The sequence below is a fragment of the Oncorhynchus nerka genome, linkage group LG16 (assembly GCF_034236695.1).
Source record: "Oncorhynchus nerka isolate Pitt River linkage group LG16, Oner_Uvic_2.0, whole genome shotgun sequence".
NCBI classification, from domain to species: Eukaryota; Metazoa; Chordata; class Actinopteri; order Salmoniformes; family Salmonidae; genus Oncorhynchus; species Oncorhynchus nerka.
In genome coordinates this window covers 50129631-50149089 of record NC_088411.1, presented here as the reverse complement: position 1 = coordinate 50149089, position 19459 = coordinate 50129631, and the positions used below count along the sequence as shown (strand labels likewise).

At 46.0% G+C, this 19459-nt stretch overlaps 1 protein-coding gene across 1 annotated transcript in view; it reads left to right on the top strand.

Moving 5' to 3' along the window:
* Window positions 1–19459, top strand: part of LOC115124607 (AT-rich interactive domain-containing protein 4B-like) — a 292870-nt gene that overhangs the window by 91074 nt on the left and 182337 nt on the right. The window contains 2 exon segments of the mRNA XM_065002341.1: window positions 1259–1350; window positions 17798–17951. Coding sequence (XP_064858413.1) covers window positions 1259–1350; window positions 17798–17951 — 246 coding nt within the window.

Below are 19459 nucleotides of genomic sequence, written 5' to 3'. Positions count from 1 at the left end.
CTAACCTGTTCTCTCTAACCTGTCCCCCAGCTCTCTCTAACCTGTCTCCCAACTCTATCCTGTCCCCCAACTCTATCCTGTCTCCCAGCTCTAACCTGTCCCCGCGCTCTCTAACCTGTCCCCCAGCTCTCTCTAACCTGTCCCCCAGCTCTCTCTAACCTCTCCCACAGCTCTAACCTGTCCCACAGCTCTCTCTAACCTGTCCCGTAGCTCTAACCTGTCTCCCAGCTCTAATCTGTCCCCCAGCTCTCTCTAACCTGTCCCCCAGCTCTCTCTAACCTGTCCCCCAGCTCTCTCTAACCTCTCCCACAGCTCTAACCTGTCCCACAGCTCTCTCTAACCTGTCCCGTAGCTCTAACCTGTCTCCCAGCTCTAACCTGTCCCCCAGCTCTCTCTAACCTGTCTCCCAGCTCTCTCTAACCTGTTTCCCAGCTCTCTCTAACCTGTCCCCCAGCTCTCTCTAACCTGTCCCCCAGCTCTCTCTAACCTGTCCCATAGCTCTCTCTAACCTGTTTCCCAGCTCTCTCTAACCTGTCCCCCAGCTCTCTCTAACCTGTCCCCCAGCTCTCTCTAACCTCTCCCACAGCTCGTCCCCCAGCTCTCTCTAATCTGTCCCCCAGCTCTCTCTAACCTGTCCCCCAGCTCTCTCTAACCTGTCCCCCAGCTCTCTCTAACCTGTCTCCCAACTCTATCCTGTCCCCCAACTCTATCCTGTCTCCCAGCTCTAACCTGTCCCCGCGCTCTCTAACCTGTCCCCCAGCTCTCTCTCTAACATGTCCCCCAGCTCTCTCTAACCTGTCCCCCAGCTCTCTCTAACCTGTCCCCCAGCTCTCTCTAACCGGTCCCCCAGCTCTCTCTAACCGGTCCCCCAGCTCTCTCTAACCGGTCCCCCAGCTCTCTCTAACCGGTCCCCCAACTCTATCCTGTCCCCCAACTCTATCCTGTCTCCCAGCTCTAACCTGTCCCCCAACTCTATCCTGTCTCCCAGCTCTAACCTGTCCCCCAACTCTAACCTGTCCCCCAACTCTAACCTGTCCCCCAACTCTATCCTGTCCCCCAACTCTATCCTGTCTCCCAGCTCTAACCTGTCCCCCAGCTCTAACCTGTCCCCCAGCTCTAACCTGTCCCCCAGCTCTAACCTGTCCCCCAACTCTATCCTGTCCCCCAACTCTATCCTGTCCCCCAACTCTAACCTGTCTCCCAGCTCTAACCTGTCCCCCAGCTCTAACCTGCTGTTTGCTGTTGGTCTCTGTTCCAGACACTAGATCGCCTTCCTCTCACCAACCCTGAGCACTTCGGCACTCCTGTCATCGGCAGGAAGGGGAACCGAGGACGCAGGTCCAATCCAGTGTGAGTATCTGGCCTCATGACCCACCTGCCTGTCTGTTGTAAGCTGTTCACACTGGGCTGAGGATGGGGCTTTTTGTTGTTGTTAGGTAGCGTCGGGTAGCGCCAGGTAGCATTATTGAGCGCTAGTTGGCTGTATCTTCGGCATCCTATAGCCTGTTGTTGTTGTTAGGTAGCGCCAGGTAGCATTATTGAGCGCTAGTTGGCTGTATCTTCGTCATCCTATAGCCTGTTGTTGTTGTTAGGTAGCGCCAGGTAGCATTATTGAGCGCTAGTTGGCTGTATCTTCGTCATCCTATAGCCTGTTGTTGTTGTTAGGTAGCGCCAGGTAGCATTATTGAGCGCTAGTTGGCTGTATCTTCGGCATCCTATAGCCTGTTGTTGTTGTTGTCAGGTAGCGCCAGGTAGCATTATTGAGCGCTAGTTGGCTGTATCTTCGGCATCCTATAGCCTGTTGTTGTTGTTGTTAGGTAGCGCCAGGTAGCATTATTGAGCGCTAGTTGGCTGTATCTTCGGCATCCTATAGCCTGTTGTTGTTGTTAGGTAGCGCCAGGTAGCATTATTGAGCGCTAGTTGGCTGTATCTTCGGCATCCTATAGCCTGTTGTTGTTGTTGTTAGGTAGCGCCAGGTAGCATTATTGAGCGCTAGTTGGCTGTATCTTCGTCATCCTATAGCCTGTTGTTGTTGTTGTTAGGTAGCGCCAGGTAGCATTATTGAGCGCTAGTTGGCTGTATCTTCGGCATCCTATAGCCTGTTGTTGTTGTTAGGTAGCGCCAGGTAGCATTATTGAGCGCTAGTTGGCTGTATCTTCGTCATCCTATAGCCTGTTGTTGTTGTTAGGTAGCGCCAGGTAGCATTATTGAGCGCTAGTTGGCTGTATCTTCGTCATCCTATAGCCTGTTGTTGTTGTTAGGTAGCGCCAGGTAGCATTATTGAGCGCTAGTTGGCTGTATCTTCGGCATCCTATAGCCTGTTGTTGTTGTTGTCAGGTAGCGCCAGGTAGCATTATTGAGCGCTAGTTGGCTGTATCTTCGGCATCCTATAGCCTGTTGTTGTTGTTGTTAGGTAGCGCCAGGTAGCATTATTGAGCGCTAGTTGGCTGTATCTTCGGCATCCTATAGCCTGTTGTTGTTGTTAGGTAGCGCCAGGTAGCATTATTGAGCGCTAGTTGGCTGTATCTTCGGCATCCTATAGCCTGTTGTTGTTGTTGTTAGGTAGCGCCAGGTAGCATTATTGAGCGCTAGTTGGCTGTATCTTCGTCATCCTATAGCCTGTTGTTGTTGTTGTTAGGTAGCGCCAGGTAGCATTATTGAGCGCTAGTTGGCTGTATCTTCGGCATCCTATAGCCTGTTGTTGTTGTTAGGTAGCGCCAGGTAGCATTATTGAGCGCTAGTTGGCTGTATCTTCGGCATCCTATAGCCTGTTGTTGTTGTTGTTAGGTAGCGTCAGGTAGCGCCAGGTAGCATTATTGAGCGCTAGTTGGCTGTATCTTCGGCATCCTATAACCTGTTGTTGTTGTTAGGTAGCGCCAGGTAGCATTATTGAGCGCTAGTTGGCTGTATCTTCGGCATCCTATAGCCTGTTGTTGTTGTTGTTAGGTAGCGTCAGGTAGCGCCAGGTAGCATTATTGAGCGCTAGTTGGCTGTATCTTCGGCATCCTATAGCCTGTTGTTGTTGTTAGGTAGCGCCAGGTAGCATTATTGAGCGCTAGTTGGCTGTATCTTCGGCATCCTATAGCATGTTGTTGTTGTTAGGTAGCGCCAGGTAGCATTATTGAGCGCTAGTTGGCTGTATCTTCGGCATCCTATAGCCTGTTGTTGTTGTTGTTAGGTAGCGCCATGTAGCATTATTGAGCGCTAGTTGGCTGTATCTTCGGCATCCTATAGCATGTTGTTGTTGTTAGGTAGCGCCAGGTAGCATTATTGAGCGCTAGTTGGCTGTATCTTCGGCATCCTATAGCCTGTTGTTGTTGTTGTTAGGTAGCGCCAGGTAGCATTATTGAGCGCTAGTTGGCTGTATCTTCGGCATCCTATAGCCTGTTGTTGTTGTTAGGTAGCGCCAGGTAGCATTATTGAGCGCTAGTTGGCTGTATCTTCGGCATCCTATAGCATGTTGTTGTTGTTAGGTAGCGCCAGGTAGCATTATTGAGCGCTAGTTGGCTGTATCTTCGGCATCCTATAGCTTGTTGTTGTTAGGTAGCATTAGGGAGTGCTAGTCGGCTCTATCTTCGGCATCCTATAGCTAGTTCTCCATTTTCTTTTTAAATAGTGAGCCAACATGTTGTTATATTTCCATGACTGATCCGAACTCGTTTTCACTGCTCTCTGTCCTCTTTCTGCTGCAGACACACCATATAGTGATTCATCAAATCACAATAAAATTGCCGTATTGAATCGCAGTGCATATGTAATGGTAAGAATCACAGTACGTATCGGCACCTAAGTATGGTGAGGTTCCCTGGCAATTCCCAGCCCTACTTAGTAATACCAGTGCTGGGCTAAACGTTACTTGGATAATACTTGGATGAAGGAATGAGATGCCTGCAGACGGAATAGTTATACCCCGATCCTGGGAGGTAGACATTCCAGGGAATAGAGCCGGCCAGGGCTGGAATCTGCAGTTAATTGGGAATCCTTCTGGTTGGCTGGTGGCTAATCTTCAAAAATGGCTTTAGTTTTTTAGATACCCCTACCCGGGGTATAACAAAACACAACCATGTCTTTCCATATCTCTAAGGTCTCCCATATATGAAATGGATGGTTGTGGGGGGGGGGTTGTTGAGCTCAGTTAACCCAATATTGCAAGCTCTGATATTGCTAAAATGTGGAAATACAAGTAGTCAATTGTCTGCCCTACATAAACCAACAGCATTAAGATATCTTCACGTGTTGAGGAAATATAGACCTGTAAACACGTACAATAGGTTGAAATATCAACTATGAATTTTTATGATGAATGTACACTTGCATTTTGGTAGCTGTTCAATAGCTGATTAGATACTACTGCACTGTTGGAGCTAGGAACACAAAGCATTTCAATTTGCTCTTGTTCAGTGCTGTATGGTCCAATATGTCTGCCTGACTCAAACATCACCTTCTTCTGGCTCACTGCATTTGAGCTGACCCATTGGGATGTTCTGGTGCTCTTATCCTGTTCGGGTTGAGCTGACACATTGGGATGTTCTGGTGCTCTTATCCTGTTCGGGTTGAGCTGACACATTGGGATGTTCTGGTGACATGAGTCTTCAGTAAAGACTTAAAGGCTGAGACCGAGTTTGCGTCTCTGACATGGGTAGGCAGACCGTTCCATAAAAATGTAGCTCTATAGGAGAAAGCCCTGCCTCCAGCTGTTTGCTTAGAAATTCTAGGGACAATTAGGAGGCCTGCGTCTTGTGACCGTAGCGTACGTGTAGGTATGTACGGCAGGACCAAATCAGAGAGATAGGTAGGAGCAAGCCCATGTAATGCTTTGTAGGTTAGCAGTAAAACCTTGAAATCAGCCCTTGCTTTGACAGGAAGCCAGTGTAGGGAGGCTAGCACTGGAGTAATATGATCAAATTTTTTGGTTATAGTCAGGATTCTAGCAGCCGTATTTAGCACTAACTGAAGTTTATTTAGTGCTTTATCCAACCTGACAGCTCATAAGGCAGGTTGTCATTATAATGAACCAACAACCTGACAGCTCATAAGGCAGGTTGTCACTAGAACGAACCAACAACCTGACAGCTCATAAGGCAGGTTGTCACTACAACAAACCAACAACCTGACAGCTCATAAGGCAGGTTGTCATTATAATGAACCAACAACCTGACAGCTCATAAGGCAGGTTGTCACTACAATGAACCAACAACCTGACAGCTCATAAGGCAGGTTGTCACTAGAACGAACCAACAACCTGACAGCTCATAAGGCAGGTTGTCACTACAATGAACCAACAACCTGACAGCTCATAAGGCAGGTTGTCACTACAATGAACCAACAACCTGACAGCTCATAAGGCAGGTTGTCACTAGAACGAACCAACAACCTGACAGCTCATAAGGCAGGTTGTCACTACAACAAACCAACAACCTGACAGCTCATAAGGCAGGTTGTCATTATAATGAACCAACAACCTGACAGCTCATAAGGCAGGTTGTCACTACAATGAACCAACAACCTGACAGCTCATAAGGCAGGTTGTCACTAGAACGAACCAACAACCTGACAGCTCATAAGGCAGGTTGTCACTACAATGAACCAACAACCTGACAGCTCATAAGGCAGGTTGTCACTAGAACGAACCAACAACCTGACAGCTCATAAGGCAGGTTGTCACTACAACGAACCAACAACCTGACAGCTCATAAGGCAGGTTGTCACTACAACAAACCAACAACCTGACAGCTCATAAGGCAGGTTGTCACTACAACAAACCAACAACCTGACAGCTCATAAGGCAGGTTGTCACTAAAACGAACCAACAACCTGACAGCTCATAAGGCAGGTTGTCACTACAATGAACCAACAACCTGGGTGGTGATCAGGGTGGTTGTGTATGGTGACCAGGGTGGTTGTGTATGGTGACCAGGGCGGTTGTGTATGGTGACCAGGGTGGTTGTGTATGGTAACCAGGGTGGTTGTGTATGGTGACCAGGGTGGTTGTGTATGGTGACCAGGGTGGTTGTGTATGGTGACCAGGGTGGTTGTGTATGGTGACCAGGGTGGTTGTGTATGGTGACCAGGGTGGTTGTGTATGGTGACCAGGGTGGTTGTGTATGATGGCCAGGGTGCTTGTGTATGGTGACCAGGGTGGTTGTGTATGGTGACGAGGGTGGTTGTGTATGGTGACCAGGGTGGTTGTGTATGGTGACCAAGGCCGTTGTGTATGGTGGCCAGGGTGGTTGTGTATGGTGACCAGGGTGGTTGTGTATGGTGACCAGGGTGCTTGTGTATGGTGACCAAGGCCGTTGTGTATGGTGACCAGGGTGGTGTATGGTGGCCAAGGCGGTTGTGTATGGTGACCAGGGTGGTTGTGTATGGTGACCAAGGCCGTTGTGTATGGTGACCAAGGCCGTTGTGTATGGTGACCAGGGTGGTTGTGTATGGTGACCAGGGCGGTGACCGGGGCGGTTGTGTATGGTGACCAGGGCGGTTCTGTATGGCGACCAGGGTGGCGACCAGGGTGGTTGTGTGTGGTGACCAAGGCCGTTGTGTATGGTGACCAGGGCGGTTCTGTATGGCGACCAGGGCGGTGACCAGGGTGGTTGTGTATGGTGACCAGGGTGGTTGTGTTTGGTGGCCCGGGTGCTGACCAGGGTGGTTGTGTATGGTGACCAGGGTGGTTGTGTATGGTGACCAGGGTGGTTGTGTATGGTAACCAGGGTGGTTGTGTATGGTGACCAGGGTGCTTGTGTATGGTGACCAGGGTGCTTGTGTATGGTGACCAGGGTCCTTGTGTATGGTGACCAGGGTGGTTGTGTATGGTGACCAGGGTGGTTGTGTATGGTGACCAGGGTGGTGACCAGGGTGGTTGTGTATGGTGACCAGGGTGGTTGTGTATGGTGACCAGGGTGGTGACCAGGGTGATTGTGTATGGTGACCAAGGCCGTTGTGTATGGTGACCAGGGTGCTGACCAGGGTGGTTGTGTATGGTGACCAGGGTGGTTGTGTATGGTGACCAGGGTGGTTGTGTATGGTGACCAGGGTGGTTGTGTATGGTGACCAGGGTGGTTGTGTATGGTGACCAGGGCGGTTGTGTATGGTGACCAGGGTGGTTGTGTATGGTGACCAGGGTGGTTGTGTATGGTGACCAGGGTGGTTGTGTATGGTGACCAGGGTGGTTGTGTATGGTGACCAGGGCGGTTGTGTATGGTGACCAGGGCGGTTGTGTATGGTGCCCAAGGCCGTTGTGTATGGTGACCAGGGTGGTGTATGGTGACCAGGGTGGTTGTGTATGATGACCAGGGTGGTGACCAGGGTGGTTATGTATGGTGACCAGGGTGGTGACCAGGGTGGTTGTGTCTGGTGACCAGGGTGGTGACCAGGGTGGTTGTGTATGGTGGCCAGGGTGGTTGTGTATGGTGGCCAGGGTGGTGACCAGGGTGGTTGTGTGTGGTTGTGTATGGTGACCAGGGTGGTGACCAGGGTGGTTGTGTATGGTGGCCAAGGTGGTGACCAGGGTGGTTGTGTGTGGTGACCAGGGTGGTGACCAGGGTGGTTGTGTATGGTGGCCAGGGTGGTGACCAGGGTGGTTGTGTATGGTGACCAGGGTGGTGACCAGGGTGGTTGTGTATGGTGACCAGGGCGGTTGTGTATGGTGACCAGGGTGGTTGTGTATGGTGGCCAGGGTGGTTGTGTATGGTGACCAGGGTGGTGACCAGGGTGGTTGTGTATGGTGACCAGGGTGGTGACCAGGGTGGTTGTGTATGGTGACCAGGGTGGTGACCAGGGTGGTTGTGTATGGTGACCAGGGTGGTGACCAGGGTGGTGACCAGGGTGGTTGTGTATGGTGACCAGGGCGGTTGTGTATGGTGACCAGGGTGGTGACCAGGGTGGTTGTGTATGGTGACCAGGGTGGTGACCAGGGTGGTGACCAGGGTGGTTGTGTATGGTGACCAGGGTGGTTGTGTATGGTGCCCAGGGTGGTGACCAGGGTGGTTGTGTATGGTGCCCAGGGTGGTTGTGTATGGTGCCCAGGGTGGTGACCAGGGTGGTTGTGTATGGTGACCAGGGTGCTGACCAGGGTGGTTGTGTATGGTGACCAGGGTGGTTGTGTATGGTGACCAGGGTGGTTGTGTATGGTGACCAGGGTGGTTGTGTATGGTGACCAGGGTGGTTGTGTATGGTGACCAGGGTGGTTGTGTATGGTGGCCAGGGTGGTTGTGTATGGTGACCAGGGTGGTTGTGTATGGTGACCAGGGCGGTTGTGTATGGTGCCCAGGGTGGTTGTGTATGGTGTCCAGGGTGGTGACCAGGGTGGTTGTGTATGGTGACCGGGGCGGTTGTGTATGGTGGCCAGGGTGGTGACCAGTGTGGTTGTGTGTGGTTGTGTATGGTGACCAGGGTGGTGACCAGGGTGGTTGTCTATGGTGACCAGGGTGGTTGTATATGGTGATCAGGGTGGTTGTGTATGGTGACCAGGGTGGTTGTTTATGGTGACCAGGGTGGTTGTGTATGGTGACCAGGGTGGTTGTGTATGGTGACCATATATACTGTCAGGTGTGGTGGCCATATATACTGTCAGGTGTTGTGGCCATATATACTGTCAGGTGTTGTGGCCATATATACTGTCAGGTGTAGTGGCCATATATACTGTCAGGTGTTGTGGCCATATATACTGTCAGGTGTAGTGGCCATATATACTGTCAGGTGTAGTGGCCATATATACTGTCAGGTGTGGCTGCCATATATACTGTAATCTGTAGTGGCCATATATACTGTCAGGTGTAGTGGCCATATATACTGTCAGGTGTAGTGGCCATATATACTGTAATCTGTAGTGGCCATATATACTGTAATCTGTAGTGCCCATATATACTGTCAGGTGCAGTGGCCATATGTACTGTAATCTATAGTGGCCATATGTACTGTAATCTGTAGTGGCCATATATACTGTAATCTGTAGTGCCCATATATACTGTCAGGTGTAGTGGCCATATGTACTGTAATCTATAGTGGCCATATGTACTGTAATCTGTAGTGACCATATATACTGTCAGGTGTAGTGGCCATATATACTGTCAGGTGTAGTGGCCATATATACTGTAATCTGTAGTGAACATATATACTGTAATCTTTAGTGGCCATATATACTGTAATCTGTAGTGGCCTTATATACTGTCAGGTGTAGTGGCCATATGTACTGTAATCTGTAGTGACCATATATACTGTCAGGTGTAGTGGCCATATGTACTGTAATCTGTAGTGCCCATATATACTGTCAGGTGCAGTGGCCATATGTACTGTAATCTATAGTGGCCATATGTACTGTAATCTGCAGTGAACATATATACTGTAATCTTTAGTGGCCATATATACTGTAATCTGTAGTGGCCTTATATACTGTAATCTGTAGTGAACATATATACTGTAATCTTTAGTGGCCATATATACTGTAATCTGTAGTGGCCTTATATACTGTCAGGTGTAGTGACCATATATACTGTAATCTGTAGTGACCATATATACTGTCAGGTGTAGTGGCCATATATACTGTCAGGTGTAGTGACCATATATACTGTAATCTGTAGTGACCATATATACTGTAATCTGTAGTGACCATATATACTGTAATCTGTAGTGGCCATATATACTGTAATCTGTATTGGCCATATAAACTGTCAGGTGTAGTGGCCATATATACTGTCAGGTGTAGTGGCCATATATACTGTAATCTGTAGTGGCCATATATACTGTCAGGTGTAGTGGCCATATAAACTGTCAGGTGTAGTGGCCATATATACTGTCAGGTGTAGTGGCCATATATACTGTAATCTGTAGTGGCCATATATACTGTCAGGTGTAGTGGCCATATATACTGTCAGGTGTAGTGGCCATATAAACTGTCAGGTGTAGTGGCCATATATACTGTCAGGTGTAGTGGCCATATATACTGTAATCTGTAGTGGCCATATATACTGTCAGGTGTAGTGACCATATATACTGTAATCTGTAGTGGCCATATATACTGTCAGGTGTAGTGACCATATATACTGTCAGGTGTAGTGGCCATATATACTGTCAGGTGTAGTGACCATATATACTGTCAGGTGTAGTGGCCATATATACTGTCAGGTGTAGTGTCCATATATACTGTAATCTGTAGTGGCCATATATACTGTCAGGTGTAGTGACCATATATACTGTCAGGTGTAGTGACCATATATACTGTCAGGTGTAGTGACCATATATACTGTAATCTGTAGTGACCATATATACTGTCAGGTGTAGTGACCATATATACTGTAATCTGTAGTAGCCATATATACTGTAATCTATAGTGGCCATATATACTGTAATCTGTAGTGACCATATATACTGTAATCTGTAGTGACCATATATACTGTAATCTGTAGTGGCCATATATACTATACTGTAGTGTCCATATATACTGTAATCTGTAGTGGCCATATGTACTGTAATCTGTAGTGGCCATATGTACTGTCAGGTGTAGTGGCCATATATACTGTAATCTGTAGTGGCCATATATACTGTCAGGTGTAGTGGCCATATATACTGTAATCTGTAGTGGCCATATATACTGTAATCTGTAGTGCCCATATATACTGTCAGGTGTAGTGGCCATATGTACTGTAATCTATAGTGGCCATATGTACTGTAATCTGTAGTGGCCATATATACTGTAATCTGTAGTGCCCATATATACTGTCAGGTGTAGTGGCCATATGTACTGTAATCTATAGTGGCCATATGTACTGTAATCTGTAGTGACCATATATACTGTCAGGTGTAGTGGCCATATATACTGTCAGGTGTAGTGGCCATATATACTGTCAGGTGTAGTGTCCATATATACTGTAATCTGTAGTGAACATATATACTGTAATCTTTAGTGGCCATATATACTGTAATCTGTAGTGACCATATATACTGTCAGGTGTAGTGGCCATATGTACTGTAATCTGTAGTGACCATATATACTGTAATCTGTAGTGACCATATATACTGTAATCTGTAGTGACCATATATACTGTCAGGTGTAGTGGCCATATGTACTGTAATCTGTAGTGACCATATATACTGTCAGGTGTAGTGGCCATATGTACTGTAATCTGTAGTGCCCATATATACTGTCAGGTGTAGTGGCCATATGTACTGTAATCTATAGTGGCCATATACTGTAATCTGTAGTGAACATATATACTGTAATCTTTAGTGGCCATATATACTGTAATCTGTAGTGGCCTTATATACTGTCAGGTGTAGTGGCCATATGTACTGTAATCTATAGTGGCCATATGTACTGTAATCTGTAGTGGCCATATATACTGTAATCTGTAGTGCCCATATATACTGTCAGGTGTAGTGGCCATATGTACTGTAATCTATAGTGGCCATATGTACTGTAATCTGTAGTGACCATATATACTGTCAGGTGTAGTGGCCATATATACTGTCAGGTGTAGTGGCCATATATACTGTCAGGTGTAGTGTCCATATATACTGTAATCTGTAGTGAACATATATACTGTAATCTTTAGTGGCCATATATACTGTAATCTGTAGTGACCATATATACTGTCAGGTGTAGTGGCCATATGTACTGTAATCTGTAGTGACCATATATACTGTAATCTGTAGTGACCATATATACTGTAATCTGTAGTGACCATATATACTGTCAGGTGTAGTGGCCATATGTACTGTAATCTGTAGTGACCATATATACTGTCAGGTGTAGTGGCCATATGTACTGTAATCTGTAGTGCCCATATATACTGTCAGGTGTAGTGGCCATATGTACTGTAATCTATAGTGGCCATATACTGTAATCTGTAGTGAACATATATACTGTAATCTTTAGTGGCCATATATACTGTAATCTGTAGTGGCCTTATATACTGTCAGGTGTAGTGGCCATATATACTGTCAGGTGTAGTGGCCATAGATACTGTCAGGTGTAGTGGCCATATATACTGTAATCTGTAGTGAACATATATACTGTAATCTTTAGTGACCATATATACTGTAATCTGTAGTGACCATATATACTGTAATCTGTATTGGCCATATAAACTGTCAGGTGTAGTGACCATATATACTGTCAGGTGTAGTGGCCATATATACTGTAATCTGTAGTGGCCATATATACTGTCAGGTGTAGTGGCCATATATACTGTCAGGTGTAGTGACCATATATACTGTAATCTGTAGTGGCCATATATACTGTCAGGTGTAGTGGCCATATAAACTGTAATCTGTAGTGGCCATATATACTGTCAGGTGTAGTGGCCATATATACTGTAATCTGTAGTGGCCATATAAACTGTCAGGTGTAGTGGCCATATATACTGTCAGGTGTAGTGGCCATATATACTGTAATCTGTAGTGGCCATATATACTGTCAGGTGGAGTGGCCATATAAACTGTCAGGTGTAGTGGCCATATATACTGTCAGGTGTAGTGGCCATATATACTGTAATCTGTAGTGGCCATATATACTGTCAGGTGTAGTGACCATATATACTGTAATCTGTAGTGGCCATATATACTGTCAGGTGTAGTGACCATATATACTGTCAGGTGTAGTGGCCATATATACTGTCAGGTGTAGTGTCCATATATACTGTAATCTGTAGTGGCCATATATACTGTCAGGTGTAGTGACCATATATAATGTCAGGTGTAGTGACCATACATACTGTCAGGTGTAGTGACCATATATACTGTAATCTGTAGTGACCATATATACTGTAATTTGTAGTGGCCATATATACTGTCAGGTGTAGTGGCCATATACTGTAATCTGTAGTGGCCATATATACTGTCAGGTGTAGTGGCCATATATACTGTCAGGTGTAGTGACCATATATACTGTAATCTGTAGTGGCCATATATACTGTCAGGTGTAGTGGCCATATATACTGTCAGGTGTAGTGGCCATAAATACTGTAATCTGTAGTGGCCATATATACTGTAATCTATAGTGGCCATATGTACTGTAATCTGTAGTGGCCATATATACTGTAATCTGTAGTGGCCATATATACTGTCAGGTGTAGTGTCCATATATACTAATCTGTAGTGTCCATATATACTGTAATCTGTAGTGGCCATATGTACTGTAATCTGTAGTGGCCATATGTACTGTAATCTGTAGTGACCATATATACTGTAATCTATAGTGGCCATATGTACTGTAATCTGTAGTGGCCATATATACTGTAATCTGTAGTGGCCATATATACTGTCAGGTGTAGTGACCATATATACTGTAATATGTAGTGACCATATATACTGTAATCTGTAGTGACCATATATACTGTAATCTGTAGTGGCCATATATACTGTCAGGTGTAGTGGCCATATATACTGTCAGGTGTAGTGGCCATATATACTGTAATCTGTAGTGACCATATATACTGTAATCTGTAGTGGCCATATATACTGTCAGGTGTAGTGGCCATATATACTGTAATCTGTAGTGACCATATATACTGGCATGTGTAGTGGCCATATATACTGTAATCTGTAGTGACCATATATACTGTAATCTGTAGTGGCCATATATACTGTCAGGTGTAGTGACCATATATACTGTAATCTGTAGTGAACATATATACTGTAATCTTTAGTGACCATATATACTGTAATCTGTAGTGACCATATATACTGTAATCTGTATTGGCCATATAAACTGTCAGGTGTAGTGGCCATATATACTGTCAGGTGTAGTGGCCATATATACTGTAATCTGTAGTGGCCATATATACTGTCAGGTGTAGTGACCATATATACTGTAATCTGTAGTGAACATATATACTGTAATCTGTAGTGTCCATATATACTGTCAGGTGTAGTGGCCATATATACTGTAATCTGTAGTGGCCATATATACTGTCAGGTGTAGTGGCCATATATACTGTCAGGTGTAGTGACCATATATACTGTAATCTGTAGTGGCCATATATACTGTCAGGTGTAGTGGCCATATATACTGTAATCTGTAGTTGCCATATATACTGTCAGGTGTAGTGGCCATATATACTGTAATCTGTAGTGGCCATATAAACTGTCAGGTGTAGTGGCCATATATACTGTCAGGTGTAGTGGCCATATATACTGTAATCTGTAGTGGCCATATATACTGTCAGGTGGAGTGGCCATATAAACTGTCAGGTGTAGTGGCCATATATACTGTCAGGTGTAGTGGCCATATATACTGTAATCTGTAGTGGCCATATATACTGTCAGGTGTAGTGACCATATATACTGTAATCTGTAGTGGCCATATATACTGTCAGGTGTAGTGACCATATATACTGTCAGGTGTAGTGGCCATATATACTGTCAGGTGTAATGTCCATATATACTGTAATCTGTAGTGGCCATATATACTGTCAGGTGTAGTGACCATATATAATGTCAGGTGTAGTGACCATATATACTGTCAGGTGTAGTGACCATATATACTGTAATCTGTAGTGACCATATATACTGTAATTTGTAGTGGCCATATATACTGTCAGGTGTAGTGGCCATATACTGTAATCTGTAGTGGCCATATATACTGTCAGGTGTAGTGGCCATATATACTGTCAGGTGTAGTGACCATATATACTGTAATCTGTAGTGGCCATATATACTGTCAGGTGTAGTGGCCATATATACTGTCAGGTGTAGTGGCCATAAATACTGTAATCTGTAGTGGCCATATATACTGTAATCTATAGTGGCCATATGTACTGTAATCTGTAGTGGCCATATATACTGTAATCTGTAGTGGCCATATATACTGTCAGGTGTAGTGTCCATATATACTAATCTGTAGTGTCCATATATACTGTAATCTGTAGTGGCCATATGTACTGTAATCTGTAGTGGCCATATGTACTGTAATCTGTAGTGACCATATATACTGTAATCTATAGTGGCCATATGTACTGTAATCTGTAGTGGCCATATATACTGTAATCTGTAGTGGCCATATATACTGTCAGGTGTAGTGACCATATATACTGTAATCTGTAGTGACCATATATACTGTAATCTGTAGTGACCATATATACTGTAATCTGTAGTGACCATATATACTGTAATCTGTAGTGGCCATATATACTGTCAGGTGTAGTGGCCATATATACTGTCAGGTGTAGTGGCCATATATACTGTAATCTGTAGTGACCATATATACTGTAATCTGTAGTGGCCATATATACTGTCAGGTGTAGTGGCCATATATACTGTAATCTGTAGTGACCATATATACTGTCATGTGTAGTGGCCATATATACTGTAATCTGTAGTGACCATATATACTGTAATCTGTAGTGGCCATATATACTGTCAGGTGTAGTGACCATATATACTGTAATCTGTAGTGACCATATATACTGTAATCTGTAGTGGCCATATATACTGTCAGGTGTAGTGACCATATATACTGTAATCTGTAGTGGCCATATATACTGTAATCTGTAGTGGCCATATATACTGTCAGGTGTAGTGACCATATATACTGTAATCTGTAGTGGCCATATATACTGTAATCTGTAGTGGCCATATATACTGTCAGGTGTAGTGGCCATATATACTGTAATCTGTAGTGGCCGTATATACTGTAATCTGTAGTGGCCATATATACTGTAATCTATAGTGGCCATATGTACTGTAATCTGTAGTGGCCATATATACTGTAATCTGTAGTGGCCATATATACTGTCAGGTGTAGTGTCCATATATACTGTAATCTGTAGTGTCCATATATACTGTAATCTGTAGTGTCCATATATACTGTAATCTGTAGTGGCCATATATACTGTAATCTGTAGTGACCATATATACTGTAATCTGTAGTGGTCATATATACTGTAATCTGTAGTGACCATATATACTGTAATCTGTAGTGTCCATATATACTGTAATCTGTAGTGGCCATATATACTGTAATCTGTAGTGGCCATATATACTGTCATGTGTAGTGGCCATATATACTGTAATCTGTAGTGGCCATATATACTGTCATGTGTAGTGGCCATATATACTGTAATCTGTAGTGGCCATATATACTGTAATCTGTAGTGGCCATATATACTGTCAGGTGTAGTGGCCATATATACTGTAATCTGTAGTGGCCATATATACTGTAATCTGTAGTGGCCATATATACTGTAATCTGTAGTGGCCATATATACTGTCAGGTGTAGTGGCCATATATACTGTCAGGTGTAGTGGTAATAGTAGTAATAATAGTAATCTGGCTGTACCCCTGCCCTGTCATGGCTGTACCCCTGTCCTGTCATGGCTCTACCCCTGTCCTGTCATGGCTCTACCCCTGTCCTGGCATGGCTCTACCCCTGTCCTGTCATGGCTCTACCCCTGTCATGGCTGTACCCCTGTCATGGCTGTACCCCTGTCCTGTCATGGCTGTACCCCTGTCCTGTCATGGCTCTACCCCTACCCTGTCATGGCTCTACCCCTGTCCTGTCATGGCTGTACCCCTGTCCTGTCATGGCTCTACCCCTGTCCTGTCATGGCTCTACCCCTGTCCTGTCATGGCTGTGCCCCTGTCATGGCTGTACCCCTGTCATGGTTGTACCCCTGTCATGGCTGTACCCCTGTCATGGCTGTACCCCTGTCATGGCTGTACCCCTGTTCTGTCATGGCTGTGCCCCTGTCATGGCTGTACCCCTGTCATGGCTGTACCCCTGTCATGGCTGTACCCCTGTCATGGCTGTACCCCTGTCCTCTCATGGCTCTACCCCTGTCCTGTCATGGCTGTACCCCTGTCATGGCTGTACCCCTGTCCTGTCATGGCTGTACCCCTGTCCTGTCATGGCTGTACCCCTGTCCTGTCATGGCTGTACCCCTGTCATGGCTGTACCCCTGTCCTGTCATGGCTGTACCCCTGTCATGGCTCTACCCCTGTCCTGTCATGGCTCTACCCCTGTCCTGTCATGGCTGTACCCCTGTCCTGTCATGGCTGTACCCCTGTCCTGTCATGGCTGTACCCCTGTCCTGTCATGGCTGTACCCCTGCCCTGTCATGGCTGTACCCCTGTCATGGCTGTACCCCTGTCATGGCTGTACCCCTGTCATGGCTGTACCCCTGTCATGGCTGTACCCCTACCCTGTCATGGGAAATCCTTATGGGTCCCAATGAATTTATTTCAATTGACTGATTTACTTCTATGAACTGTAACTCAGTAAAATCTTGTTGCTTGTTGTGTTCAGTGTATTTAAGACTGAGAGGTCTACCTACACTCATTAGTTTAAATGTATTTAATACTGAGAGAGGTCTACCTACACTCATTAGTTTAAATGTAGTTAAGACTGAGAGGTCTACCTACACTCAGTAGTTTAAATGTAGTTAAGACTGAGAGGTCTACCTACACTCATTAGTTTAAATGTAGTTAAGACTGAGAGGTCTACCTACACTCATTAGTTTAAATGTAGTTAAGACTGAGAGGTCTACCTACACTCATTAGTTTAAATGTAGTTAAGACTGAGAGGTCTACCTACACTCATTAGTTTAAATGTAGTTAAGACTGAGAGGTCTACCTACACTCATTAGTTTAAATGTAGTTAAGACTGAGAGGTCTACCTACACTCAGTAGTTTAAATGTAGTTAAGACTGAGAGGTCTACCTACACTCAGTAGTTTAAATGTATTTAAGATTGGGTCTGTTTGTTTTGTTAATCTGTGCAATTTCGTTTAAAAATTTTTTATTCTAGAGCTAAATGTCACTTTTTGTGTGTTGGATTTGAAAGCTTCTTGATTCCCTTTAACAGTCAGGAGGAGGAGCCATCTTCGTCGTCCAGTGAAGAGGAGGAGAGTGACTGGAGACAGAATGAAGAGCTGTTTGGGAAGGTGGTGTGTGTTGAGGGGGGTTCTGCCTCTACTGGAGACTGGAAGAACAAGACCACAGCGTGGTACCCTGCCCTGGTGAGTCAGTCTGTCTGTCTCTGTCTGGGAAGGTGGTGTGTGTTGAGGGGGGTTCTGGAAGAACAAGACCACAGCGTGGTACCCTGCCCTGGTGAGTCAGTCTGTCTGTCTCTGTCTGGGAAGATGGTGTGTGTTGAGGGGGGTTCTGCCTCTACTGGAGACTGGAAGAACAAGACCACAGCGTGGTACCCTGCTCTGGTGAGTCAGTCTGTCTGTCTCTGTCTGGGAAGGTGGTGTGTGTTGAGGGGGGTTCTGCCTCTACTGGAGACTGGAAGAACAAGACCACAGCATGGTACCCTGCCCTGGTGAGTCAGTCTGTCTGTCTCTGTTTGGGAAGGTGGTGTGTGTTGAGGGGGGTTCTGCCTCTACTGGAGACTGGAAGAACAAGACCACATTTTACATTACATTTAAGTCATTTAGCAGACGCTCTTATCCAGAGCGACTTACAAATTGGTGCGTTCACCTTATGACATCCAGTGGAACAGCCACTTTACAATAGTGCATCTAAGTCTTTTAAGGGGGTGAGAAGGATTACTTTATCCTATCCTAGGTATTCCTTAAAGAGGTGGGGTTTCAGGTGTCTCCGGAAGGTGGTGATTGACTCCGCTGTCCTGGCGTCGTGAGGGAGTTTGTTCCACCATTGGGGGGCCAGAGCAGCGAACAGTTTTGACTGGGCTGAGCGGGAACTGTACTTCCTCAGTGGTAGGGAGGCGAGCAGGCCAGAGGTGGATGAACGCAGTGCCCTTGTTTGGGTGTAGGGCCTGATCAGAGCCTGGAGGTACTGAGGTGCCGTTCCCCTCACAGCTCCGTAGGCAAGCACCATGGTCTTGTAGCGGATGCGAGCTTCAACTGGAAGCCAGTGGAGAGAGCGGAGGAGCGGGGTGACGTGAGAGAACTTGGGAAGGTTGAACACCAGACGGGCTGCGGCGTTCTGGATGAGTTGTAGGGGTTTAATGGCACAGGCAGGGAGCCCAGCCAACAGCGAGTTGCAGTAATCCAGACGGGAGATGACAAGTGCCTGGATTAGGACCTGCGCCGCTTCCTGTGTGAGGCAGGGTCGTACTCTGCGGATGTTGTAGAGCATGAACCTACAGGAACGGGCCACCGCCTTGATGTTAGTTGAGAACGACAGGGTGTTGTCCAGGATCACGCCAAGGTTCTTAGCGCTCTGGGAGGAGGACACGATGGAGTTGTCAACCGTGATGGCGAGATCATGGAACGGGCAGTCCTTCCCCGGGAGGAAGAGCAGCTCCGTCTTGCCGAGGTTCAGCTTGAGGTGGTGATCCGTCATCCACACTGATATGTCTGCCAGACATGCAGAGATGCGATTCGCCACCTGGTCATCAGAGGGGGGAAAGGAGAAGATTAATTGTGTGTCGTCTGCATAGCAATGATAGGAGAGACCATGTGAGGTTATGACAGAGCCAAGTGACTTGGTGTATAGCGAGAATAGGAGAGGGCCTAGAACAGAGCCCTGGGGGACACCAGTGGTGAGAGCGCGTGGTGAG